This window comes from Hirundo rustica, chromosome 2 (genome assembly GCF_015227805.2).
Source record: "Hirundo rustica isolate bHirRus1 chromosome 2, bHirRus1.pri.v3, whole genome shotgun sequence".
NCBI classification, from domain to species: Eukaryota; Metazoa; Chordata; class Aves; order Passeriformes; family Hirundinidae; genus Hirundo; species Hirundo rustica.
This window is the reverse complement of record NC_053451.1, coordinates 87,032,117-87,058,537: the sequence shown is the minus strand read 5'-3', so window position 1 is coordinate 87,058,537 and position 26,421 is coordinate 87,032,117. Positions and strand designations below refer to the sequence as shown.

General features: G+C 40.6%; 1 protein-coding gene across 2 annotated transcripts in view; it reads left to right on the top strand.

Moving 5' to 3' along the window:
• Window positions 1–24,813, top strand: part of CNGA3 (cyclic nucleotide gated channel subunit alpha 3) — a 28,080-nt gene extending 3,267 nt beyond the window's left edge. Inside the window, exons 2-9 of one of the 2 annotated variants that reach the window (XM_058419485.1) lie at window positions 5,791–5,922; window positions 9,584–9,700; window positions 11,136–11,315; window positions 12,868–12,921; window positions 14,514–14,657; window positions 16,807–16,914; window positions 17,832–17,938; window positions 20,923–24,813. In XM_058419485.1, the coding sequence (XP_058275468.1) occupies window positions 5,822–5,922; window positions 9,584–9,700; window positions 11,136–11,315; window positions 12,868–12,921; window positions 14,514–14,657; window positions 16,807–16,914; window positions 17,832–17,938; window positions 20,923–22,325 (2,214 nt within the window). In that variant the 5' untranslated portion in view covers window positions 5,791–5,821 and the 3' untranslated portion in view covers window positions 22,326–24,813. The remainder of the gene's footprint in view (window positions 1–5,790; window positions 5,923–9,583; window positions 9,701–11,135; window positions 11,316–12,867; window positions 12,922–14,513; window positions 14,658–16,806; window positions 16,915–17,831; window positions 17,939–20,922) is intronic. The other variant, XM_040056882.2, reaches the window with a different exon arrangement.
• Window positions 24,814–26,421: the final 1,608 nt, after the last annotated feature.

Below are 26,421 nucleotides of genomic sequence, written 5' to 3'. Positions count from 1 at the left end.
CTGCTCAGAGGCCTTAACTGTGTCCAGATTGCAGTGGGTGCTGAAAATAGAAACTCCTGCTGCCATAGGTGTTCTCAGAGCACTGAAAACCCATGACAAAGTTATTTGTATCCCATAACCTACTGGTAGAGGGCTCTGGAAAAAGGAGGTTTTGTCTTGCTTAATTTGAAGCAGATTTGAAAGGTTTCTCATTTTTGAGGTGCAGCCGCTCAGCACAATGCAATTTGCTGCAAACAGGTGAATCGACTGGAGAAAGAGGGGAGTTATGGCTGTGAACTGAGTGCCACTTCCTTTGGCCTGGAATTAGAAGCCCAGTTATTCTCAGTATCCCAGTTTAGTTTCAGTCATTTCCCATATATACCTTCCTTCTTAGTGCCCTATTCCTGTTTACCTGCATTTCTGCATTCCTACTTCAGGAAACCCACTGGATGACAGAGCTCCTAAAATTTAGATACTACAGCCTTTGTAGCTCTAGGTCTTTAATGATGTAATTCTAAAGAGATAAGTAGAACCTTATTTTCAAAATTAGGAAATACTTACGTGAATCCAAAATTTTCAAATGTTACTTGAACTCATATTTGTTGTCAAATTAAAAATTGTCTTGTTAAAAATACTTCTTTTATAGCAAACACTGCCTTTAAAATAGTTTGACAGAAAACCTCAGTTGCTATTGAATCCAGAAGGAAGAGGATAGAAGAGCCTGACCATTTGCATTTCAAGTAGGGAGTGCTATCACTGATGCATGTAGTTTGTTACATTTTTAGTAGAATAATACATCTGTCTCGTTTAGCTGTAGTTTTAGTCTCAGTGATTTAGGCACAGAAAAGCAGTATTCTTGAGTGTGGAATTATCAAGCTCATTTAGATAAGTACATTTGGAAGCAAGGCAGAAAAAAAATAGGTGAGAGGGTATGTTAAAATTCTGCTTAAGGCATTGGTAAAGATGCCAATCTTTCAAGAGCTAGGAGGAATTTGAGGTTTATTTTGCTGGGTAACTCGATTGAGGCTCAGAGGACTATGTGTCTGTCTGTTTCTCTTGTTAAATCACTTGTGAGCTAAATACCTGTTCTAAGTGCCTAATGTGGATTTACCAGACTTGTCAGCCTTTAGGTATTCGAGTTTTACCCTCAGTGTAATTATTAGTTTTAAATATTGAGAGCAGAGTGTGTAGTCCCTAGGTAGGAGATACTATTTATTAAAGGCAGGTGCCAGTGTGGGGTGGGTGCAGAGCCCAGGGGCCGTGGGGCCTGATGTGAGCAGCAGCCAGGGCTGCCCATGCTGGACGCAGACAGCTCCAGCAGCTCCAACTCAGCCCCTGTGGCGAAGGTGGTGGCACTTTAGAGAGAAAACACTTAAGAAAAATAGGATGCCGCAAAGGCCATGTGTGGGGACTGAGGGGAAAAAAAGGATGAAAACCATCTCTGCAGAAAGCAAGGTCAGAGAAGAAGGAGCAGAGGTGGTGTTGTGGGCACTGGAGCGGGAGGAAGCCTGCAGCTCTTGGAGGGGGCTATGAAGCAGACCGCAGCCAGTGAAGAGGAGCCTGTGCAGGAACAGGTTCTCCTGACAAGAGCTGTGGTCCGTGGAGGAACCGGTTCGCGCTGGAGCAGGCTTATCCTGCAGGACTGCAGCCTGTGGAGTGGACCCACATTACAGCTGTTTGTGAAGGGCTGCAGCCTGCAGTAAGGACCCACACTGGATCAGGGGCACAGTGTGAGGAGGAAGGAAGGAGTGGCAAGGAGGAAACATTATGGACTGACTGCAGCCTCCCATTTCCCAGCCCCTGTGCTGCTGGGTAGGGTAGAGAAGGTGAAGGAGATGGAAATGCAGGGGTAAAGTTGAATCTGGGAAAAAATGAGTGGTAGACGGTGTAGAGGGTTTTGTCTTTGTTTCTCACCATCCAACTCTATTTTAATTTGCACTAAATTGAATTTTCCGCAGTTGAAGCCCATTTTGCCTGTGATGACAATTGGTCTCTCAATGTCCTTTTTTTTCCTGTTTTTTCTCTTGACCCATGATCAGCTTTCTCATCATACTTTCTCCCGCTGGGCTGCTGAGGATGGAAAGTACAATAGCAGCTGGGTGGGCATCTGGCAGCCAGCCCAAGCCAGCCCACCACTCTACTGTAACAATTGTGGTTTTAAATATGAAGCTGAGCTCTATCACTTCCTAAAACTGCCTTGTGAGAACCAGAGTCTAGTGGCAGTTTTAGGATTGCGGGTCCCAGTTGGTTGGAGCTGTCTCTTTGTGGCCCTGCAGAAGGTGTTTGCAGAGCCTCATTACTCTTCAGGACTTTTCTGCTGGCTGACTCCTCTTATGCTGCTCCTTAGTTGGTTACTTGCCATATTTTGGATCCAATGTTGAAATGCCAATCTCCTACCTAAGACTGTTAAAAATATTTATCATTAGGGATCTTAGAGGCCTGGAAGGAGCAAATATTTCTTCTTCATTAAATCAATAGCTAGTAATTTGTCAGAACTTTATGGGCTTTATGCTGTGCCAAACCATGTTGCTTCAGGGGATCTCAGCACTTGCACTATACCCAAATCACCTCACCGCTTATTTCTATCAGCCCTGTGTTCAGTCTCTACAACAGCTGAGCACTCTTCCTACCTCTTTCCATTAAATATATTAATGTATTTTATTGCTTAATAGTAGAGTTGTATTTCTGTGAAATTTCCCCCCTCCTCTTTTCCTCTGTTATAGTGCAGAATATGATTCAGACCACACTGTATATTGAATGTGAATTTTACAGCTGAAAAGATTGTAAGGGATCTGAAATGAGCTGAAATTTTACCTACATATTCTTATTTTATGACTTTTCAGTCTTCCCCTTTCTAGGGTGAGCAGGCTTCATTTTCCTTTCTCTCCCTTTTCCATGTCTTTAATCATTCTCACCATGCTGTTACTCTGCTTTATCTTTTTGTTTAAGAGAAGGACTTAAGAGAGTGTTCCAGGTAAGTCTGCACTGTTGTTTCATGGAGCAGTTTTAGTAGTTTTTGTGTCATTAACATGTTCCATGTATACATTGTCAGCTGTTGTGTCAGCAAGCCTGCCCCGCAGTGAGGACGCTGTTTCACTGAGCTGTTCCTATGTCGTGAGTTCATAAATTGCTCTGGGTTGGAGGGGACCATAAGGACCATGTAGTTCCAACTCCTCTTCAACTAGACCAGGTTGCTCAAAGCCTCATCCAACCTGGCCTAGAACACTTGCAGAGATATTTCATCCACAGCTTCTTCAGGCAACATGTTTCAACACCGTCATAGTGAAGAATTTCTTCCTAATATTTAATCCAAAACTACCATGTCAGGTTCCCTTTCTGAGAGCATACAGTTCATTTGGAAGCATGTAGGGTAGTAGTTGCCATGCTTTCCCCCTGTATTCATGGGTTTTCATTTGCCTGCATTGCACGTCACTTATCATCAGATTGTGAAATTGCTGTAGTTGATGTTGGCCACCATGAGGTTCACTGCACTCCTTTTGTTTCTCTTGCCTATACAATTTTTTGCTGTCCTGAGATATTATTGTATCTCCACTCCTTCTTTCCATCAGCGTCATTAACAGCAGGTTTTCTTACGGAGCCTGGAGGAATACTGGTATTGAACTTCTGCAGTGGTGTAGGTGACTATTTAGTCCTCTTCTTGCTTTCTGACTTCTCAGTTTTTTTAATCCAAAATAGTGTTTGGCTTCATATGCTATTGCTTTTTTTTTCTTCTTTAGTGGCATAGCTTTTGAAAGACTAAATAAGATTTCCTGTATTCAGTGCTCCACTGGCACACTCAAGCCTTGCAGTAGGTCTGGAATATCTAATTCATGTATCTATTAAAAGTGTTTAATTCAGATTAGTAATATCCACTTTCAGCCATTTCAGTTTTAAGTTTACAGAAATACTGTACTTAAAGTTTTTTGACCAAATTTTTGGGAGCTGATGCACAAATGTTTCTGGAAATCCAGGTGCCACACCTCCGGCGTTTGAAACATGGAGAGGCATTGTTCACGAATCTCCAGTTTCAGAATCAGTGTGTCTTCTCAGTGAGGGAATCCATGGTGTTCCTAGCAAATTATCTACATCATCTCAAAACTTCAGAAAAATTCCATTTTCTCATGCTTTTATTGTTCTAACAGTTTTATTTTTTTAACAGAGTTGCTTACGTTGTTGGAGATTATGAACCAGGTGACCCTGGTTTTTAAGAACTGCTGTAGGTAGCAATCAATCCAATTGTGAATCACCAGAACTGATAAGTGTAACTCTTAAGTGTCAAAAACTTAACTCAGTATTAAATTTGCTCTGAAATTACATCTTTAGAAAAAAGATTAATGCTTTTTACTTAGCTTATGAATAGTTCTTCCCACCATCAAGCTTTTAAAACTCTGAGTTATGTTTTTAACATAAATTATCTGCACTTTAAAGTTAATTCTTCTGAGTGAACATTCCAATCTGAGAGTGGGTTGAAAGCATTAATTTTTTTTATATCAATATGTAATAAAAATGCCCAATTTTTCCCCTGTAAAACTTCAATTAATCAGCATGAACAAGGCTCAGTTTAAGGTGAGACATGGACATTAACTGATTTACACTGAGGCAAAATTAGTAATGGGGAATGCTAATAAAATTTTTGAATATTAGGTAGTGCCTAAGGCTGTTTCTAGAGAGATTTCTTCATTTCTGGATTAAAAAAAACCCACTTTAAAATATATGAAATAATTTTAGAAGTTGTATATTATTTTCTTTAATTGTCGGGGAATTGAGTGGAGGGTAAGTCAGGTATCTGTTTTTTAAGAGAGTGGGTGCATAATGTTCTAATCATGGATAGTGAGCTTTGCTTCAGGAATAATTCAGGTCACAAAGTTAGTTTCTGAAAGATCTGTATTTAATTTGATGTTGAAGGTAGATCCTGTGTGGTCAGTGAGACAGAGGATTACAGGTGAAAAAATAGACAATACCTAGTATGAGGGAGTTGATTGATCCTGAGAGAATTTCATTCTAGTCATATTTCAAACAAAAAAGGTTCCTGAGTAGCATTTCAAAACCCTTTCCCCCCCCTTTTTTAAAAGTTCAAAGCTTTTACTGCAAGTCTTTCAGTCCTTCATTTGTCTTGAGTCTTAAAACTCATTTTGTAAGTGGTAGATATGATATGAATTTGGAGAGGCACTGAAGGTCAAATCTGGAAAGGAATTCAGATAAATTCTTTTAAAACTTGTGATGAGCTGCTAAATATCTTAACAGAGACTGTTTTGAAGCATTATAATAAAACCCCCTAGTGTGTGTTTAGTGCAGAGTTTTAATAATACAGAATTACAGCATGGCCTACATTAAGCTAGGGGATAAGTGTCATTAATTATCTGCTTGGTTAATATGGATTTTTGGAATAAAAAGCTTCATCATAAAATAGATAAAATTAGCACAGGGGTGTCAATGTAGGTTGTCCTAGCACATACATTACCTGGCTTTTTTTTTGTTTGACCTTCTAACTAACCTTCTTTTAATGAGATTTTAAATGCGATTTCACTATGGATAATAGGTGTGACAGTGTAGGTAGTCCATAAAGCCCAGAGTCTGTGAGAATATGGTGTCATGTAACCCTTTGTCTTTGGTTACGATGGATCTTTACTAACACTTTTTTTTTCTGTCTACTGCAAATCAAGAAACACATTGTGTGTGTGGAAGTATCACGGACTGTACTTCAAATGGCTGGATTTTCTTTTTGCTGTTCCACTGTTTTAACAAAAAACTCTTTTTAAGTACTGAGCACATCCCTTTTGCAGCCTTCATAATTTTTTTTTCCCATTTCAGCCGTCATTTAGATGTTGATATGTAAAGCAAAATGGCAAAAATCAACACCCAGCACTCCTATCCTGGTATGCACAGCTTCTCGGTCAGAACTGCTGATGAAGATATAGAAAGGATTGAAAATGGCTATATCAGGTAATATTTTCCTTTAATCACAGTCAAGAGGACAGATTGCTTCCTAATTTGTGGAATTCCTGTAGCTCTGGGAATGGGAGCTAGAATTGGGGGAATATTGTGTCGTGATATTATTGGCCCAGTGCATTTAACAGACTTGACAACATCTATCCAAAGTACAGAAGCGATAGACACAGGGAGCTTGTCATGGCTTGCAGTTTTGGAAGCAGGAGCTATATTACCTCAGGAAAAAGCCCATTGTCATATCACTGGTAATAACACTAACTCATTAAAGAGAAACCTCTTTCTCAAGTCACCACACAGATAGCAGGGTCTCTGCTTCCAACAGAGTATGTAGGATTTGGTGGGAAAAAAGGATCCTTCCAGCGCTGTGTGGTGAAAAACCTTGGGAAGGTTTTTTTAAAAGCAGCCTCTGCAAATTGCGTGGTTCCTGTCATAGGGAAAATTTGTAATGTGTAAAGAATATCAGCATTTTTGTACTGGATTTTTAGAGTGTCTCAGTACAGAGGAATTGTAATAGTTTCTTTACATTCACCTTTCTCTAGTTTTGATAGTTCTAAAGTGGCTGTTTGAAATGTGCCAGTGAGCTTGCACTTACTTATTGCACAGTACCAGTCATTCCTGTAGAATGGGTGAAGCCTGCTGGGCCTGCAGAAAGATTCCTGATGACCCATAGCATCTGTAAAGATTGGAAAAAGTCTTCTGCTTTGGTTTGTTACAGCCAGCCACCTCCTCTACGTGGACCTTGTCAGGCTGTCTCTTGCTGTTCAAATGCGCACCCAGACTAGAGCAGCCAGGGTCCTGATGGGCTGATGGGACTCCCTGCATTATGGTGGTTTTTGGATTGCATGTGCCTAGCAGCTGCTATGGATGCTCTATTTGATTTGGTCCTTTATTCTTTTTCTTCTTGCTTTGCTTACATGATACCTTCTGTCACATAGATGTACCTACAGTAGTGAAAATAGATCTGATTTGTTCTGCACGGTAAGGCTTGCTCGTCGTAATTACGCTACCCCATGGTCTCCTCAGGGAGATTTAAAAGAGCCCTGTCCCTTTCTCTCCATTAACAGTGCTGTGTTAGAAAAAGTGAAAACACAGATCGAAATGAGCCTCTTCCTTTCCTTTTTTTAAAATGCCCTATTTGTAGCAGATGTCAGTGATTGGTAGCTCACAGAATGGAATAACTAGCACGGTTGTGAGAGTGGGGTTATAAAGGTTTAGATGTAGAACTAAATCCCTGCAGTCATCTGCAATTTCAGAGGCAATGACTTTGACAGATTGAGGGTCTGAAATATGAATTGCCCTTTATCATCATGACGGTGGTGGTCTTGAAGAGGAATTTTTTTAAAGGAAAGTTTGATATTATCAGCATTAATTGCAAGAATTCATAGATGGGTAAGAAGATACAGTCTTGCTTTGTAAAAGAGATCTCATATTTAAGACTTTTGGATTGTTGAAATGATTGCTGCTAAGTATATACAATATCTTTATAATGCCATTCAAAAATTTTGTTTTTTTTTTTTTTCTTAAATTCAGATTTGCTTTAGAAAATGTCTGTACCAAAAGATAGAAACCATCCAGGATTTTAGCTCTTCTCTATCTTGTATCAAAGTACGCAACTATAGACATTGGGGAAAAAAGCACATTTGCTAGAGTAACAGCATTTTTTATTTGCCTTTACCTTCCTCCAGCTCCTGTTGGCTATGGTTCAACAAAGCAATTAAACACATTACTTAGTTCTCATTAAAGTCAGTGGGTGTTAAATTTATGCTTAATGCTAAGGGTGTGCTTAAGCACTTTTCTGCTGTGAAATGAAGTGTTACCAAGGAAAAGCATTCACTGCAACAGGTGACAGAAAGCTGCTACTGATCTTTAAAATGCTGTGCTCCTTTATGCTGCAGTGATTCATGTGCCCATATTCTTACTCTGTAGTGTGTAATAAAGTTGGTTCATTTTGTTAAAACAAAAACCAAAAACCCCTAAAAAATACCAAACGAATCTCCATTTTTAAAACTCAGCCTCTTTAGAGAAACAGCTCAAACAGAAGAGGCGCATTAGCTTGGCTGGCTATCTAAAGTTGAAATTAAGGTTCAGCTGTGCCCTATAGACATCTGGATTTCAGTCTGTATGTGAGTGGGGTGCCTCAGTTCCTGCTGTCCTGAGTGGAGATGTAGTCAGTACTGATGGTCCACAGCACCCAGGGAACTGCTCAGCTTACCCTCAAATTCAGTATCTCTTCAGGCTCCTTTGGCTCTCTTGATGATGAAGGGTATTTAGTTGCCTTAAATAGGCATCTAATGCTATTTGAGATACCAATAGAGTATTTGAAGCATTTAGCTGGCACTTGTGGATATGAGGAGAGACCCGTGTGCTCTGGAGAGGTCCAATAAAGCATTCTGAGGTGTTCCAAATTGTACCGGACTCCTATTCTGGAGGAGCTGAATCAAGCCCTGAGATGGCCATTGGCTACAATGGGAACTTAGATACTTACTAGGCACTGCCATTAACAATATTAGAATTTATTGCTGACATCACACAAAAGGTATATTTCTTGGTAAACGGGAATAAAAGTACTTAAAACCAGCCATGGTAGTGCAGTCTGAAACACTTAACTAGTCCAGTATCCTTTCTCCAGCAAGTCTGCAGGCAATTTCTCCAGGAAATACAAAAAATACCCCCAAGTGGGCAAACTCTACTATTCTCCCAGCGCTCAGCTCAAGAGAGTTCTTGGGCTGAATGTGGGCTCTGTGTATCTGGCAATCTGTGATGAATGCTGGTTCTATAAGTTTCTTCATTGTCCCTTGGAAGGATGTTGACTTTGGCAACCAGAATATTCTCAGCACTGGCAACATAAACTAGGTTATTCAAATGGTGTTTATTCAGCTAGGTTGTATGAAATCGTGTTTTGTTATTGGAAGAGAAGTTGAAAACAGTTAACAACTTGAGAATCCTGGGACCATCAGGATCTATTTAGCATTGTTCTTTGGACAGAACTAATAAAATTTAAATTCTTTGTTAGTTTGTCAGCTGTTAGTGCACATTAAATTGAGCTGCTAATTATCCTCTTGTGGGCATTCAGAATGCTGTTGCCAGCTCTTATGAAGATACTGCAAGTATCATTTTAGTCAGTGTTTTCCTGGCAATACAGATTAACAGACCCATGTGAGAGTTATTGTTTGCATTGCAAAGGGGGGAAAAAGTGATCCTTAATGGATGTAACAAAGTCTTGTGAAAATGAATACTAAAGACTGGAAAACACAGAGAAAGACAAGGAGTACTATTAAAAAAATCTGGAGTGAACTCTCATAGAGTCCAGGTTCCAGTGAAGTCAATTTCAAAACTCCATTACTGGAAGACGAGGCTAAGATTTAATATGCTTTTCTCAAATGCTAATTTTTTGAAGTGCTAATAAATAGTTTTTAGCTTTTGAGCTTTCTGGAATGTATGGCAGAGCCTCCACTGACTTCAGTTCATATTGGATGGCTCCAAAAGAATAGGAGCACCGGCTTGACAATACAGTTATCAAATATATGCTGTATTATTAGGGAGGAGACAATTTACTGGACTGCTTCCTGATGCAGTGGTGGAGAGAACCAGATGGGAGAAAGTCTATTGAGGGCTGCATGGAATTCCTTTAAAAAAAAAAAAAATGTTTTTGCAGAACCCATTCACTACGCGAGGATGCATCTTCGGAACTGCAGGGAGTCATTTCTGTGGAGGGAGGACATGTACCTGAATCCCAGGCGAGCTCCTTCACTGGCAGGGGAGCAATGGCAAGGTAACATACTAACTCGTATAATTTCCAGTATTAAGTTTTATTTGCTGAAAGAGACTGGTGACAGTTTGGAGGCAAAGAATTTGAAGAGCCGTCGCTTTCCAAAGAAAATGGATGGAGTCCAGGTGAAGAATGTCTATAAGAAGTAACAGAAGTTGCATTTGACCTTGATTCATCACTTACTTATTGCTAATAAAAGTTTTAAAATCTGAGAGAGGCTGAATAAACCTAAAGAAATTTGTCAAATATAAAAATAAATTATCTTTACATAACTGTGTCTGAAAATACATTGAATGCTGGGGAAATGCATGAGGTGAGGCCAGACTCAAAAATAAATGGGTGTTTGGTTCCAGCTGATAACTGATGCAGTGTTTGTTTCCTGTCAAATAAAACATAATGATTGTTTCCTTTTGGTAGATGGCTCTGAAGAGGGAGGGAACAGGTGGTCTTTGTGTTTTGAGTGCAAGAATTTCTCTCAGTTTTTAGAATCCAGTTATGTTTGTAATAGATTTGGAGCCCTAGTCAGCAAAATTGAAGCCAGCCATTGTCTTGTTTATATTACTGGGACTTTAAATTTAAACCTGAAGTGGAGCTTCAAAACCTTATTGTGCCTGCTTTGTGTCTGAGACTGCAGAGCTCTGCCTTCAGATACCATTGTTACACACAGCACAGACCACAGTCTCCTTAAGCACAGTGTATTTCAAAGAGCAAAGAAAAAAATATTTATAAAACTAGGGTCATTTAAAAAGTATTGTTTAAACTTCAGCCTTTTGGATAGGGGACAATAAACTTGTATTTCCCTGCTTGGTTTTCAGATAATGACACCACCAGATTTAGGTGACAAAGTCTGCAAGAAGTTGAGTTTGGATGAAAAAAGATTATAAATGTGTGTTTTGTGTAAACACAATGCACATAAATATATAAATTCATACTTGAGAACTTCCTTTTCAATCTTTTTTTATAGTTTCCTTTATCCTTTTTCAGGATAGTTTGAATTACATGTGTGTGTAGCTACAGTTATGTCTTCTCTGAATATACAAGGAAGTTTGTGATGTAAACATGAATGCCTAGCAATTTAAATATTACAGTAACATAACCTGACTCTTGAAGGGAAATTCTCAAGGATCTAAGAAAACTGCATCTGTTGGACTTCACTGAATATCTCACTTTGAGATGTAAAGGCCCCTACTCAGCAAGAATATTGTGCTGCTCCTGCAGTGGTGATACATTAGAATAGGAACTGATGTGTGAGGTATTTTCCTGATCCACTGCACAAGGTGATCTGTGAAATTGTGGCAAGGGATTGGGTTCACACAGTTACTCCATCAAGTTGAATTTCATGGTAGGTGGAGATGTGGAGAAAAATCCTCCTGGCCTGATGTTTGTGGAGATGTTTTAAGTTACCTCAGTGGATTTTGTGTATGTGTGTTCCATGCAGGCTGTCACGATTTGTCCTATCTGTAAGGTCATGGGCCACAAGACACTCGCACCGTGAAGACCAAAGGCCTGATTCCTTCTTGGAACGGATCAGAGGGCCGGAGCTCGTAGAGGTGTCCACCAGGCAAAGCAACATCCGCTCCTTCCTGAGTGCCCGAGAGCGGCTCGGGGGAGCAAACGGGTAAGAAGACATGTTTGTACTTCAGGTGAAGATGGCTGAGGTTATCATGTTTTCTTGATTAGTAGGATGTAAATTGTATTTTAAGAAGAGGATAAGGAGCATAGCGTGGGAGATGAGCAGAGTATTTAATGCTGCCTAGGAGTCTTCACATAACTAAAATATTGCACTTCGAACAGGCTTTCTCTTTCCTCCTCAAATACACTGTGAGCAAGATCTTGAAGTAAAGGATTTTGATCGTGCTGCTTCAGGCAGAATGATTTCTCAGAATTGGAATTTTCTCATATGTAACTTGATGTTGCTAAACTGCTTTCTATTGAGGAGAATACAATTTCTATTTCAAAAATCTAGGATGTTTCTACTTTTGGTTTTGCAGGATCTTAAAGTGCATTATCTGCAAGTGTAAAGAAGCAGTTGTGCAAAATTTGTCATTGCTTTGTTATATCTACTCAGAAGTCCATCTGATAACATTACAGAAAGTTTCTGGTGCAGAAATGACAAAAGCATTTGGATGCTGACTTCACTTATTAGCACATAAGCAATCTGGTATGGAAGGCAGGTTGAGTCTTAATTTTTTTCCTATAAAAAGAAAGAGAAACCTTTATGTGTTTACAGTTCTTTGACTTGCTTAATTGTTATTACTTTATAAATCTGTGATAGGGTGTTTTAAATTTAACTCCAGTTAAAATGGGAAAATGAAGTCTCAAGACAAAAGCTGACTTTCTGTTTGGCATTAGGTTTTGAAGCAGAGACTCCTATATTTTTTTGCATAATTAAATATTGGTAGGTAAGGCAGTAATTAGTTTCAAAAATCTCAGCAAGCAATTCAGATTAAAGCAAAAAACTTCGAAAGTCTGTGCATTATGCAGGTTACTTTGATTTGTTGTCGTCCAGCACAGCCTTATTATCTTCACTTGATCTGCTTCTTAGAAATTCATCTCAAGAGCACATTTTATTGAATTAGCCAGACTGTTGCCTGATTTCTCAGGTATCTGGATATGTAGCAGCTGCAGGTGGAATGCAGAGAGAACAACATTGATTATGGGCCTGTATAAGGCTATTTGAAGTGAATTTGAGAGCACCCATCCTTGCCTTCTCAGTTTTGAGCTGTTGCTGGTTGACAGTAACTCAGTTGTTGTATTATGAGGGCTTAATTCTGCAGCAGTGGTAGGTGTGCTCATTACTTATCCGCAAGCCTTGACACTGCATCTGTGAAGAGGACTTGAAAGGATTGAAGAAAGCTTCAATTAGTAGCCCAATGAGTACAGGGCTAAAAATAGTGAGGTGCATCTTGCCATGCACTAATACGCCTAAGAACAGGCTTCAGACATCAGATGTGGTCACAAATGTGTATGCCAGGCACATGACAGAAAGGAGCTGGTGCCTTGAAGCAGTTATGCAAAGGGGCTTATCACAACAGTCAGAATGGACCTCGCTAATCTTATCAGTGCATATGTGAGAAGCTCGTGAGTCAGTCTATCCTGTCTGTAAACACGTGCGTGAAATACCAGCAGCCTTTACACTCTTTAATATGTTTTATTTAACTTGCTTGCAGTCACTGGCCCTTGGCCAGGTTCAATGTCAACTTTAGCAACAACACCAATGAAGAGTAAGTACTGTTAACCTACAAAGACCTTTTTACTACCAGCACCTTCTCTTTTTCCCTATCCAGCCTTGTAACATTTGTAGTATAAGCTCCTTAGTTCTTCCTAAGCCTTTCCTAAGAGTATAGTTTTATTATAGAGAAAGGTCTAGTTTTCTTAGTATGAAAAGCATCCTTTGTGCTCCCTGTGAAGTTCTTTTTGTCTGAAGTCACCCCTTCCTCTCAAGGAGTGAATTTGGCTAAGCATTTAGTCCCTACCTTCTGTAGTTCAGCTGGCTGATTTTAATGCATTACCAATTGATGCATTTAAATGAGATTAATGTATTAATTTTCTAATAGTGGTTTTCCTCTTTTAACACACTGGTCCCTTTTTGCAAATTAAGTGTCCCAAAGATTCCAGGTTGTCAAATGAGAAGGGGATACAGATGAAGGCACCAAAACCCGTTTATATGTCCATCGTTTAAAAGTGTGTGTTTCAGTTCAGCAGGTAGTGTTGTTTGAGACAGTGACAGACACCATAATAAGGGTGGTATTGCCACAGAATGTCTGACAGAAGCTGTCTTTTTGAGTCTGTTTTATATAATTGATGAGCTATTTCACAGTTTTACACCAAAGAGAGATGTATTCAACAATGTGAAGAGCTCCTGTCATTTAAAATCACCCAACATCAATGTTTGTTGCTTGTCTTAGACAACAGCAATCTGAAGACATATCTGCTCTTTAGTATTCCGCAGCAGATCTGTTCTTATGCATAATGATAGTAGTTTTTAAGATTGCTTTCCAGATGAAAACAAAAAAAATTAAAATTAATCAGTACATCTTCTGATTGTGCCAAAATTATTCTAGAAGACTCTTGGGTATTTTTTCTTCCAAATAATTCCATCATAGGCAAGTTTAAACTGTACATTTTGAATGATGCTACAAAAGAGATCTTCCTGCTCCTAAAGCAACTTTTTGGTTTGGTTTGCATAACTTGTATTCAAAAGGAAAATCTGTATGCAGTGAACAGTGATAGAAATATGCAGACTTTGATTTAGACTTTGAAAAGTATTTGTGGGCCTGTCTGCATAAGTTAATGTATTTCAATTCTCTTCTGTTCAGACAAACCTAAGAATGGGGCAATTCAGATCCCAAGAGGCAACTAATTAATTAAAGTTTTGCTGGTTTTAAAGAACCAGGGGAGGAGATTCATCCTCATTTTTTTTAATTACTGTGAAAGTTTCAGACAGTCACATTGAGGTTTTGGCTGTGCAAAGAACATTGAGAGTTTGTTAAGCAATTTCACATTCTGTCATCATTTAAAAAGTTTCTTTTTAAATGCCTGGGTTCCTAAGAGTCAATCGATTTACTTAAAATTGGCCTGGTACACTGATGTCTGAGAAGGTCAAGAAGGTGTGGGCAATTAATGCAGAGAATCAGCCAGCTGATGTGATAGTGTGGTTGTGTCAGGGTGAGAGGTCTCAGCCTGTAAACTCTTTTTTCCAGTTGGATCCCTGTCCTACTCTGTCCAGAGTCTAGTCTTGTTTCCCAAACCTCCACCCTCTCCCTGAACTGCTCGGTATTGGTAATATTGCTAAGCCTTGCATTATGTTGTACAGCAAAAAGGAAGAAAAGAAAGAGGTTAAAGAGGAAAAGAAAGAGGAAAAGAAAGAGGAAAAGAAAGAGGAAAAGAAAGAGGAAAAGAAAGATGACAAAAAAGATGACAAAAAAGATGACAAAAAAGATGATAAAAAAAAGGAAGAGTAAGTATAAAGAATGAATGTGTGATTGTAACATGCCTCCTACACTACAAAACATAGTGCAGCATTTCATTGTACCACCTACAGTTGTTCTGTAGACTGCAGATTCTTAGCCTGTCAAATCTTTAATACATTTTCCCCTTTGGAAAGGTTTCAACTGCTCAGCAAAGTTGTTGTATCTTGAAGACCTGTGTTTAGATCTTTCAGAACAGCTTCCTATGTCAGTAAGAGGGAATCGAGCTACCTCTGCTCACTTTGAGTTGAAGATCACTTTTTAATGATAACAACACTTTAGGACAGCAGCCTGTTTTGCAGAACTGCACCGACTTTTCATTGTTCCAGAATTTCCATAACAATTCAAAACAGATGAACCAAAAATCTGGTTCATCTTACCATGTAGAAATATCTTACATGTAGAAAATTAAAAGTTAGTTATTTCACTGACTAGTATATTTAATTACTTGATAATGGTGCAGTTAATTGCTAATGATCACTAAAATTTGCTTCTGTTGGTTAGGGGATGGTTTATTTCTGCAACAAAATGAGGTAATTTGAATGCTTTTGACAGAAATGTATCCTGTTCTTGCTTTGTTCCCATAAAGCTGACTCAAATATGGCACAATTTAATGTTATCAGAGATTAAAAGCAACGATAGCAGGTAAAAAGAGAATGCATTTGGGTGGTCTTCACACTTAAGGAATATGTTAGAGTAATATACTGTAGGTTTATATGTGTGTATATGGTGGCACCTACTAAACAGACATGAGGGCGTTCCAAATGGAATCTGATTGATCTCAGGATAGTTATTAATCAAAGCTTTTAATTGTTTCTGGTGTTGTGTGGTGGTGGTTTTTTTTTTTTTTTTTTTTTTTTTTTTTTTTTTTTTTTTTTTTTTTTTTTTTTCCCCCCCCAATTAGAAAGCCTTTGTTCAAAGCACTCTTTTTTGGCTTTAATTATAGTGTAGTGAAAGCCTGAGCTTTGCAGTATCCAAGAGGGTTTTAAAACATCTTGTCAAAGAAAACAAATGTTTTAATGTCTGACATTATGTCTGACAATAATGACCATATTTCATGGTCACTAGTTTTGAGGTGGTGACCAGTTTTCTAGAACAAATGGTTTAAAACCAGTAGTGAAGATGGTTAAGTAAATACTTTTTTAGATTAACTTTACTCACATTGCCTAGACATTCAGCTGACAGCAATGGTAATGCCAGAAATACACACAGATTTTAAATAAATTATCATTACATTTTAATATATTTGCATTCTTAGAGATTAGGAGAAGTCCCACAAATACATATTCAAGCATTGCCTGGTTACATATTCCGCACACTATTATACAGTCCACAGATCACACTTCTGCAGTTGAATTTTGCAGCTGTGGACCTCAAATCCACTAATAAATATTTCCTCTGATTACATGCCTAATTGCTCTCTATTCCATATCAACCTTTCTCGTGCTGGAGGTGGGCACTTCTCAGCATACCCTGTGCCATTAGCCATGCTCTTCTTTAAATCTTTACATTCCAGGCCTGTATCCTGTATTGCTTCCTTTAGCATCACTTGTTGTGAGGTCTAATGAGCCAGGACTGTGAATGTGTCAAATTTGCCTTTACACACTAAGACATGTTTCAGCTCTAGTTACACACACTGTATGTGCATAGGTACACACAGATTCTTACTTGTGCAGACATTAATTTGAATACATACATGTTTTACTTGTTCAAATGCATGCTTATACAGTCATTTCCATAGTAGAATTTGCTAAAGATCAATAATTAGCCTGCAAAGGAAAGCTCTTTCTCTAGCAATGAAATGTACCTTCTAACTGGAGTGATAATAAGAAACATTTAATAATTAACTTTTTTTTTCAGTGTGGGGCTTAATACAGAAGGCTGTGGGTTTCAACCTCGGAGATACGAATGTCTGTGTTTTTCTTTCCACTCTTATTTACTTTTAAGTTGGGTTAAACAAAGAAATAGAGCTTGTCCAATGGTATCTCATCTGGTATTTCATCTGCACTGCCTGCATGGATACTTTCTCTTCTCGGGCAGCTGTGAGTTTATGGTGAAATGAGCAGCCTCAAGAAGAGGGAATTCCAGCGGGTTGCTTGCTTACATTTCCAGTGTAAATCTGCATGGTTTATTTTCCAGGCAGAAGAAGGAGATCTTTGTGGTAGATCCTTCAAGCAATCTGTACTACCACTGGCTGACTGTAATTGCAGCACCCGTGTTCTATAACTGGTGTATGCTAGTGTGCAGGTATGGATTTAAGTTCATAACAATTTTCCATTTCAATCATTATGTTTCCTATGTAAATCACCTCTTATCTCCCTGTGGTATCTTCTGGGTGACTTATCTAGAAGGCTCACAGTTCATAATGCCCTTAGGGATGTATGATATGCATACCACTGGGAATAGATTGCCAGTGTTTCCTTTTTTTTTTTTTTTTTCTTTTTCCTTTTGTCTAAAAGCAGGTGGATGTAACTTGCAGTGAGTGTCCTCATAAGCGCTGGTGTGGCCTTCGTGTGCCACCTGCCGGCCGGTGGCTGAGCTGTGTGCTGGCCACTGCATCCCTACGCACTGCCAGGGATAAGGGCTTCACAACACCCAGGAGCGAACAGAAAGGAGGGATGTGGGCAGTGGTGGGGCCTCTTAAATTCATATAATGCATCTTTTGGATGCTCGAAGGGCAGGAAGATGTAACTCAAGCATTTATTTTCCATGGTAGAATGTAGAAATCAGTTTCAGTCAAAGTGAGGGAGGGGGTGTAGAAATGGTTTCTTTACACTGTGTAAGATGGTAGGGAGAAATGAGGATGGCCTTGCCACCGAGAAGCAAATCTTTTATTTGGGAATTATCTTCATGGAGATGTGCATCCTGTGAAATCTGATGCACTTTTAATTAGGGATATGTGTAATCCTCCATAAGTGCACTCGTGTGGCATTTATATGTTTGAGTTTTTATTCCTGTCCAGAACACCTTTGAATTCTGAAAGATCCTGGTGTCTGTTTGGACATAGCTCTAGTGTGCATCTCATATCTGGACATGGCGATATGCTGCCTGTAGTATTTCTGTTCCAGAAATGTGCACTGACATGATGCTAGGAGCTTGTAACTCAAGTACTCTGCTTATGCATTTGGCCTAATTTATTTTTTTTAAATCTTTTGTTTCTTTAGAGCCTGCTTTGATGAGCTACAAATGAATCATGTTAAAATGTGGCTGTTCTTGGATTATCTCTCTGATATTATCTATGTTATTGACATGTTCGTCAGGTTCAGAACAGGTGAGATTTTATAGTGTTTTTAAATACTGCCTATATATAAAGGATGGGAACAAAAATTCCCCTGTGGGGTCTGACCATTGTAATATCCTGTCAGACTGCAATGGTGAAGGCTTTTGGAACATGAAGTGTCTGATCAGTTTGGATTTTTTAAGGCCATACATTCCCACACTTGCTCTTCAGTTGTCTCTAAATTCAGTTCTGTCAGTAATAGGCATGCTGAGTGCATAGCCACTGTAACAGGCTGTGGGGAAGGGACAATAGGGCATTTGTGGCAGGAAACCAACCAAGTGCTGTTTTCTTAACCAAGCTGTGCAGCATCCTGGTCAGAAGTGGTTATTGAGTTGGTCAAGTGCAGGACCTGGCACTTGTCTCAGCCTTCAGTCTGTGGTCCTAGGCCTGGAACGGTGCAGCCCCTCTGCCACCATCTGTGCTTCCTGCAGCCTCTACGAGGTCCTGGCTGGGTTTCCCACTGCCTGGTGACGGAATAGGGTTAACCCCAGAACCCCTGCTCAGGTCCTGCCTTCTTGGAGGAAGTGTGCACCAAGAGGATCTTTGAGGCCTGTGCCATGCTATGCATGAAGTGGTTCTCTTCAGCTTCTTGTCCCTGTTTCTGTAATCCAGGCAGGCTGAGATTCCAGCCTTAAAGTGGTATCTGTTTTAAACTGAACAAGGTCATAATATAGGCCTAAGCAATGACATACAGTGATCCATATCACCAAGTTACTGAATAGTCCTTGATGCACTTTGGTCCATGCCAGCGAGCAGCCAGTGTCTGGGGACAGCTAGGAGGACAGCAGAAGTTGGGTGTTGTTAATGATGGTGGTTTTTGGAGGGGCCTGGAAGAACTTTTATTTGAATACAAACTGTCATGGTAGCTGGTCTTGGGCCAGAAAACATCTCCTGTCTCATTCTTTTCACTGGTACAGACACAGCTTCAAAATGTCCCTTGAAAGAGTCCAAAACAACACTGGCCATTTTAAAAAATGAGAGTAATTTTAAATCTTTCATTTTAATATCTTATCCATTTTTATCTATTTACTTATTTAAAGTCGTGCTGACAGTTTGATGTTAATTATGGCCTGTGACAAGTTGCAAACATAATTACAAGATGGGCTAAAAATGTTGTCATGTGGGAAGCACACAACCCAGGGCCAGCCAAATTCTTAAACTTAGCCAGTGCCTTGTTCAACAGGAAAGTCAGTTTCAGGTACCAGCCTCAATCACAAGAGAGCTGTATTTGGGGCAGCATGGGAGCAGGGGGATGTTCATCTTCTTTGTACAGTTAAAATGTCAACCATGCCAACTAAATTTACCTTCTGCAGTTACATCTGTTAATGAAATGGGAGCACAAATTAGACATATCCAGGCAAACTAAGTTATATATTTCCATGAGTTGTCCTGATAATGATTATGTGGCTGTTAAAGCCTGACTGGAATTTGAATTTTCAGTCCTGGCTTGCAGCTGCAGAATTGCTGGAGCCATCTCCCAAATGCTTCAGTGCAGGTGTCTGCTGTAGTTCCAAGCACTCAAAAAAAAAAAAAAAAAATCACTTCTTTTTGGTGGCAAAATCTTTGTCAGCTCTCTTAATAGTCTCTCCTGGCTCTGCCTTTGCCTGCTGCTTTTCCTGAGTCCATCTGCCCTGTGGACAGAGGTTCTGGAAGCCTTTGGGGAAGAGTGAGACTTTCTGCTGTCTGAGGGCACAGTCTGCCTTTGAGCTGAGATCTAGGTAGCCCCGTGACTACTCTGATCTCTCGGTGGTGCATTTCTGTCCACCTGCAGGGCCAGTTGGACTGCATTTTACCTATTTGGTGACTGTGCACTGTGAAACACAGAAGATTTATGTCACAGCAGCTGGTTGTGTTTATCATACCCTGTGTTCTAATGCATTCAAAAGATTTTACTGTAAGACTTTAGTTCCAAAAGGGAACAAAAAGCTGAGAGATTTTATCTCCTTTCAGGAGGAAGGTGTTTTCAAAGTTATTTTTCATAACTGCATCAGAAATTCATCAGTCTAGCCAACTTTTCTGTTCAGCTGTATAACTAAAGGGCATATCTGAATTGCTTTTTCAGCAATTTTCTGGGAGGCAACACATGTGTGGCACAGGAACTACTTCCATTTGTAGTCGCCGTCAGTTTGCAGATCCAAAGCCAGATGCACACAAATAGACAAGGCATTTACAGATGCACCACATATTCCAGAAATACATCTGTGCTGTGTAGGGCACAGAGAAATGCAGCTTGGTGTTCCCCAGCAGATGCTTCCCTGAGAAAGCTATAGATGGCTTGTAGATTGCTAAGGGGTTAGTAAAACATGATAATCCCGGTTACACTGGGAATGTTTTGTTTTTTTCTCATTGGGCTTTTTCTCCTGAGTGGCCCAATGGGCTGACAGTTGGATATCTCCACTGCAATTGCAGCAAGTATTTTGCAGTGCATAGGCTGTTCCCTGTGGAACATTTTTAATGCCCTCAGAGGCACAAAAGAGCACTGTGGCTGTACTGTCTGCAGTAAAGGTCTTAGAAGGGGGTAACTGCATTTCTTTATCTCAAGGATATGTATATTGTTTGGGAAAAGTTTCCAACAATCCATTATACCTACTTATTCTTGGTATTTATTTTAAAATATTCCACTCCTATTTTATACACAATTGCTTAACACTTGCTTAACTTTAGTTATGACTCATGCCCGTGATTCATGAAAAATTAGACACTTGAATCTCCCTATGTTTTTTGCAGAGATACTTAAAAGGATGCAGCTGTTGCAGAATAGAGTGAAAAATCTCAGGGAGCACTGTGGTGATAAAAGAGCAATTGTTCTTAGTCATTATATATCGATTGAAATATTTAAATATGCAATTAAATGACCTCAGTGTCTGTAGGCATAACAGTACAAAATTTAACATTCTTAGGCCTTAAATGTAAGTCACTCACTACTGTTGATGGTATTTTTATTCTAACAAGTAAAATACTTTTATTCTCTGAAGGCTTCCTTGAACAAGGCTTGCTAGTTAAGGATGAGAAGAAATTACGAGAAAATTATACCAAAACTATGCAGTTCAAACTGGACGTGCTGTCTCTCATGCCAACGGACCTGGCATATTTTAAGTTTGGTTTGAACTACCCCGAGCTCCGATTTAACCGCTTGCTGAGGATCTCTCGGCTCTTTGAGTTTTTTGACCGTACCGAGACCAGGACAAATTATCCAAACATATTCCGTATTGGCAATCTTGTGTTATACATTCTTATCATCATCCACTGGAACGCGTGCATATACTTTGCGATATCGAAGGTGATCGGGTTTGGAACCGACACCTGGGTGTATCCCAACGTGTCCGTTCCGGAGTACGGGCGCCTGTCCAGGAAGTACATTTACAGTCTGTACTGGTCGACACTCACGCTGACAACCATTGGAGAAACACCGCCGCCGGTGAAAGACGAGGAGTATCTCTTTGTGGTCATTGACTTCCTGGTGGGCGTGCTCATCTTTGCTACCATTGTCGGTAACGTTGGCTCCATGATTTCCAACATGAATGCTTCCAGGGCAGAGTTCCAGGCCAAAGTGGATTCCATTAAACAGTACATGCAATTCCGAAAAGTGACTAAGGATTTGGAAGCCAGAGTTATTAAGTGGTTTGATTACCTCTGGACCAACAAGAAAACAGTGGATGAGAAAGAAGTTCTCAAAAATCTGCCTGACAAGTTGAAGGCTGAAATTGCCATCAATGTCCATTTGGACACACTGAAGAAAGTGCGCATATTCCAGGATTGTGAAGCTGGACTTCTCATTGAGCTGGTGCTGAAACTGAAACCTACGGTCTTCAGTCCTGGTGACTACATTTGCAAAAAAGGAGATATTGGAAGAGAAATGTACATTATTAAAGAGGGGAAATTGGCTGTGGTGGCGGATGATGGCATAACCCAATTTGTAGTCCTAAGCGATGGCAGCTACTTTGGTGAAATCAGCATCCTAAACATCAAAGGTAGCAAATCTGGCAACAGGAGGACAGCCAACATTAGGAGTATTGGTTATTCTGATTTGTTCTGCTTGTCTAAGGATGATTTAATGGAAGCCCTCACAGAATATCCAGAAGCCAAAAAGGCTCTGGAAGAGAAAGGACGTCAAATTCTGATGAAAGATAACTTAATAGATGAGGAGGCAGCAAAAGCAGGAGCTGATCCAAAAGACTTGGAAGAAAAAATAGGGCGACTTGAAGTAGCTCTGGATACGCTGCAGACAAGGTTTGCGAGGCTCTTGGCAGAATACAGCGCATCTCAACAAAAGGTGAAACAGAGACTTACCAGAGTAGAAACCCGAGTGAAAAAATATGGTAGTGGCAGCTTATCAGTTGCAGAAGCTGAAAAACCTGAGGAGGAGAAAAAGCAGTAATGGAGTGTTTGTATTTCCTCATTTATTGGAGAAAGTTAAGTACTGAAAGCCATAAATGTATGTAAATATGTGTGTGCATACATAGACTTAATTATTTTTATATGAACTCAAGAGAATGGTTTTAAGTATTTTTAACTGAAGCAGTATTTTCTTGTAAATAGAATACTGTCACCTTCTTCTTAGGGGGAGATTTGGTCCAGCACTTGGTACTTTTTTGTACTGAGAGTGGGTTTCTTACAAGTCAAGCTCAGAATGTCTCTTCTGTTTGGTACCTGTAGGTCTTGATGCATTGTCTCTTCCTGCGCATCGTGCGTTAAGAAGGCATTGTACTTGAAGTAGAAAGGATTAATTTTTTTCCTTTTTAATAAGAGCTTAAAAATATTTTTAGGGTACCCTGCTCTAACTTGCTACTTTAGTAGCTGATTAAATGCATGGATGGATGTCTGGGTTTCTCAAAATCTTTGTTCTTTCACATCTGTATAAACAGTTGGATGACAGCTAAGCAGTGTCAGGTCATTGTGGTGCACCCTGCACATCTGAAATAGCCGTGCATTCGGATGTTTTAGTCTGATGCTCTCTGATGAGCTGGGCTCTGCACAAAGGATCACGCTGACAGAGTAGCAGTGCTCATTCATGTCCCTTCTGGCAGGGTCTGTGACAGCATTTGCTGCTTTGCAACTGCTTCACCGGGGGAGAGAGCAGGGGATTGTCCCTTTTTTTTTTTAGCCCAGTTCCAGCCTCATTGGTAAAACCCTCACTTGGAAAGGAGTCCCCTAAAGCTCCCTGGTGGAAGGGTAATACGGCTTCACCAAACCTGTGAAGAAGAAAGAGGGCCCTGGTATGTGCATTTCCCATATGGAGGGCACTGAGTGAATTCCCTGGCAAGAGGGCAGTCCCATGGGAGGCTACTGAGAAATCCCACGAACTGGCAGGGCAGGCTGTCCCTGCCTGCCAGGCAGCTTGCTCCCACAACAGGGTTTCTGCAAGGCAGGGAGAACAAGTATTGCAGTCATTCCAGTCACTTAGGCCTATATTTTCTTCCTTATAATTTCTTCTAAAGGATGTCTACTCCATCTCCCTTTGCTGTTTACTGCCATCTTTTCTCCAAAGTAGCTGTCACACTACCTTGTTTCCATTAGTTAGGGAGAATGCAGAAGATACTATCTTTCATTTTTTGTTGTGTAGTATTTTGCTGTCATGCAACTTTCCCTATGTTACTTTTATCCTCCTGTATCTCACTGGCTTTTGAAAAGTATGGAGTAGCAGAGGCTGTTCAGGACGTATAGCACGGGATCCTCCAGTGGCATTAGGTATTACTGTTGGCAGTGCTCTGACTTTGGTTCCCCTCAGCCCTGACTTATGACAGCATCTGGGATTGATGGCCTGTTGGGAAATTGGTGAGAAACCCACTGAGAAGAGGTGGTAATGGGAATGAAAAGAGGCAGTTTTACTAAACTGAGTACAACTGCTCAGAATAAGCCCTCGTCTCCAGGCAAGCAGCTGTTCCCTTCTACTGACACTTCCGAGCCTGCTGAGGGAGACAAATCTGTCAATGATTAAGGAATGGGGCTTTGCCAGCAATACTGGCAAAGGGACAGCTGGGTAGTAATGTCCACACATGGCCCTCATCTAAACTCCTGTTACCATTAGCCTAGAAGCCAAATCATTTAGGGATCTTTCCTAGATTGGGCTTAACCTCTTTTATCAAAATATCCACTCATTGTAACAAGTGGTTTGGAAAGTAGCCAAGATCTATTTGTGGCCAGTGGCACTCAGGAGTATTGGTCCATCAGCTGAATCTTGTCCTTATTTCCTTTAAGGGCTTGAGAGAAACGGGGGAGCTCCAAGAAGCTGCTTTTGGCAGGGGTGTAGTGTCCTTGGTCCCACCCAGTGGCAGGCAGGGCTGAGGTGGAGCTGGGCTTACTGCAGGGTACCCCTGTGAGCACAGATGGTGCCCTCACAGGCTGCTCAACTCACAACTTTCACCTCGTGACAGAGGCGGGTACTACACTCGCCTTGGCTGACATTCACTGCTGTGACTCAAACCCACTGTATCTGGCAGGGGTTTTGCGCATACTGACATGTTCTCCATCAGTCATTGTTCTCTGTAAATACCTATCTACCCAACACAGCACAGCTGTTCCAGCCCACTAGGTACGTACAAGTAAAACTGTTTAAAGTACTCTTTATACCAAATTTATACTTGTTTAAAAGCCCTAAAAAACAGGACTGCTTCTTTACCTGATGGATCAGAAGAGCCTAATCCATCGGTTAAATACATGTTTGCTCTTCCCCTTCCATGCCTCTTGATCTGGTTTTTATATGCCAGAAAAAGAGCATTTTGATCCTACTGGCTTCAGTCACTTTGAAACATACAGCTTCTGACATGATGAAATCACATCCTTTAAAGTCCTTCATCTCTGTAAGGTTTTTTTCCTCTTCTTTAATGTGGCTGCAGCATGTACATTAAAATATTTTGAGTAATGTTTAAGCAACTCTGTGTTTTCTCTTATTCATATCCCTCTAGATTTTAGTGTTTTGTGACAGACTTTGATCACATCAACACTATGTAGGTTTGGAAAATTGTTAGCTGGAACAGAGATCTGAAGTGACAGAAAACCAAGGGGGAATTGTGGTTTTCCCTCACTGCAGGGCAGCTGGCACACAGCTTTGGTCCTGGGCCCAGTTTTGACACCATCCTTGCATTTGCAGATACCACACAGGCACAAGAGCCTGACCATTATCCCATGGCCCAAGGGGTGCCAGGTCCCATGGGGCACAGAGCCTGCCAGGCTCTTCATGCTGCTGCCACCTGTCTCCTGTCTTCACCTTCCCAGCTCCAGGCAGGGTGGCACAGCAGGGACAGTGGCTTGTCTAGCAGAAATAAGTGTGTGCAGCTTTCTGCTACTTGCACACATGTCACCTACCACTAATTACCTGGCACATACTGGGCTGAGCTGGTCCTTCAACTCTGCCACAAGGGAAAGCAAGGAGCAGGGCAGGTCCTACAGAGCATTTGAACATAGGCCCTGAATCTAGAAATAGGTTTAATGGTCACAGCACTCACTTCATGTGGGCCTAAGCAGGTAGCCATGGGCTGGCACTGCTGCTCTCAACTGCCTGTGCTGAGTGAGACCAGATGGGCAAAGTCTGAGAGGTTTGAACATCTGCTCCACATGCAAAAGGAGAGGAGAGGAGGTAGAGTGGCACACCATGCCCCAGCTGCTGCTCAGAGTCAGCTTTTCCAGGGAAAGGGCCTCAAACTGTGGACGCTGTACCCTGATAGCAAATGATTTCAGTCTTGCTCCCCTCTGAAGTGCTCTCAGTGCTCTCCCCATCCTTTTACCCTCACCCCCTACTATTATTTTACTTTACAGTTTTTGCAGCAGAAAACTGCCCTGGCAAAGTCATTGCACTGGACTTCAGGAGCAGCAGTGTCAGCAAAACAGCTCCTGTATTTGTACAGCCAAAGGTGGGGTTTTCTTGACAGCGCAGCTTTCTTCAGAAACAGCCCAGGGAAGGTACAACCATACTTTTAAAACTCTTTTCTCCAAGGCATCGACTTTGGAGTATCATTCCTGCCAAATATTTATTAATGTACAATACAAGGGCTCTACTTCACATTAAAAACCAAACTGCTCCTTGTCCTTTTCTCCACAAAAGCATTAGTGCTTTCTCTGAGCTGGTTGTTGCTGGCTTTGGAAGACACACTTGTGTCTGTATTACTGCTGACACTAAGGATGAGACATTCACAGGCCGAATCTAGGCCAGGTTGTCTAGTGAGGTGACACAGGCGGACTAAAGGAGAGCTGCTCTTCACCCTCAAGATTTGCAAGATGACAGCAATTTGCACTTGACTTCAAGATCCCCCAGCTCTTCTATTAATGTTTCCAACCTGGAACAAACAGAAAGAATCAAACCCCTGTCTACATAATTCAGCATTTGCAAAAACCCTTAATGTATCCCTGAGAGCAAAAAGAATTATGCACTAAATAGATTTGGCAACTATACAGACAGTTAAAGCACAAGATTTCAGTTGTGGCTTCCCTCCTTTCCTGAGGGAAGTCATTAATCTGGGACTCCCCTCTCCTCCCCA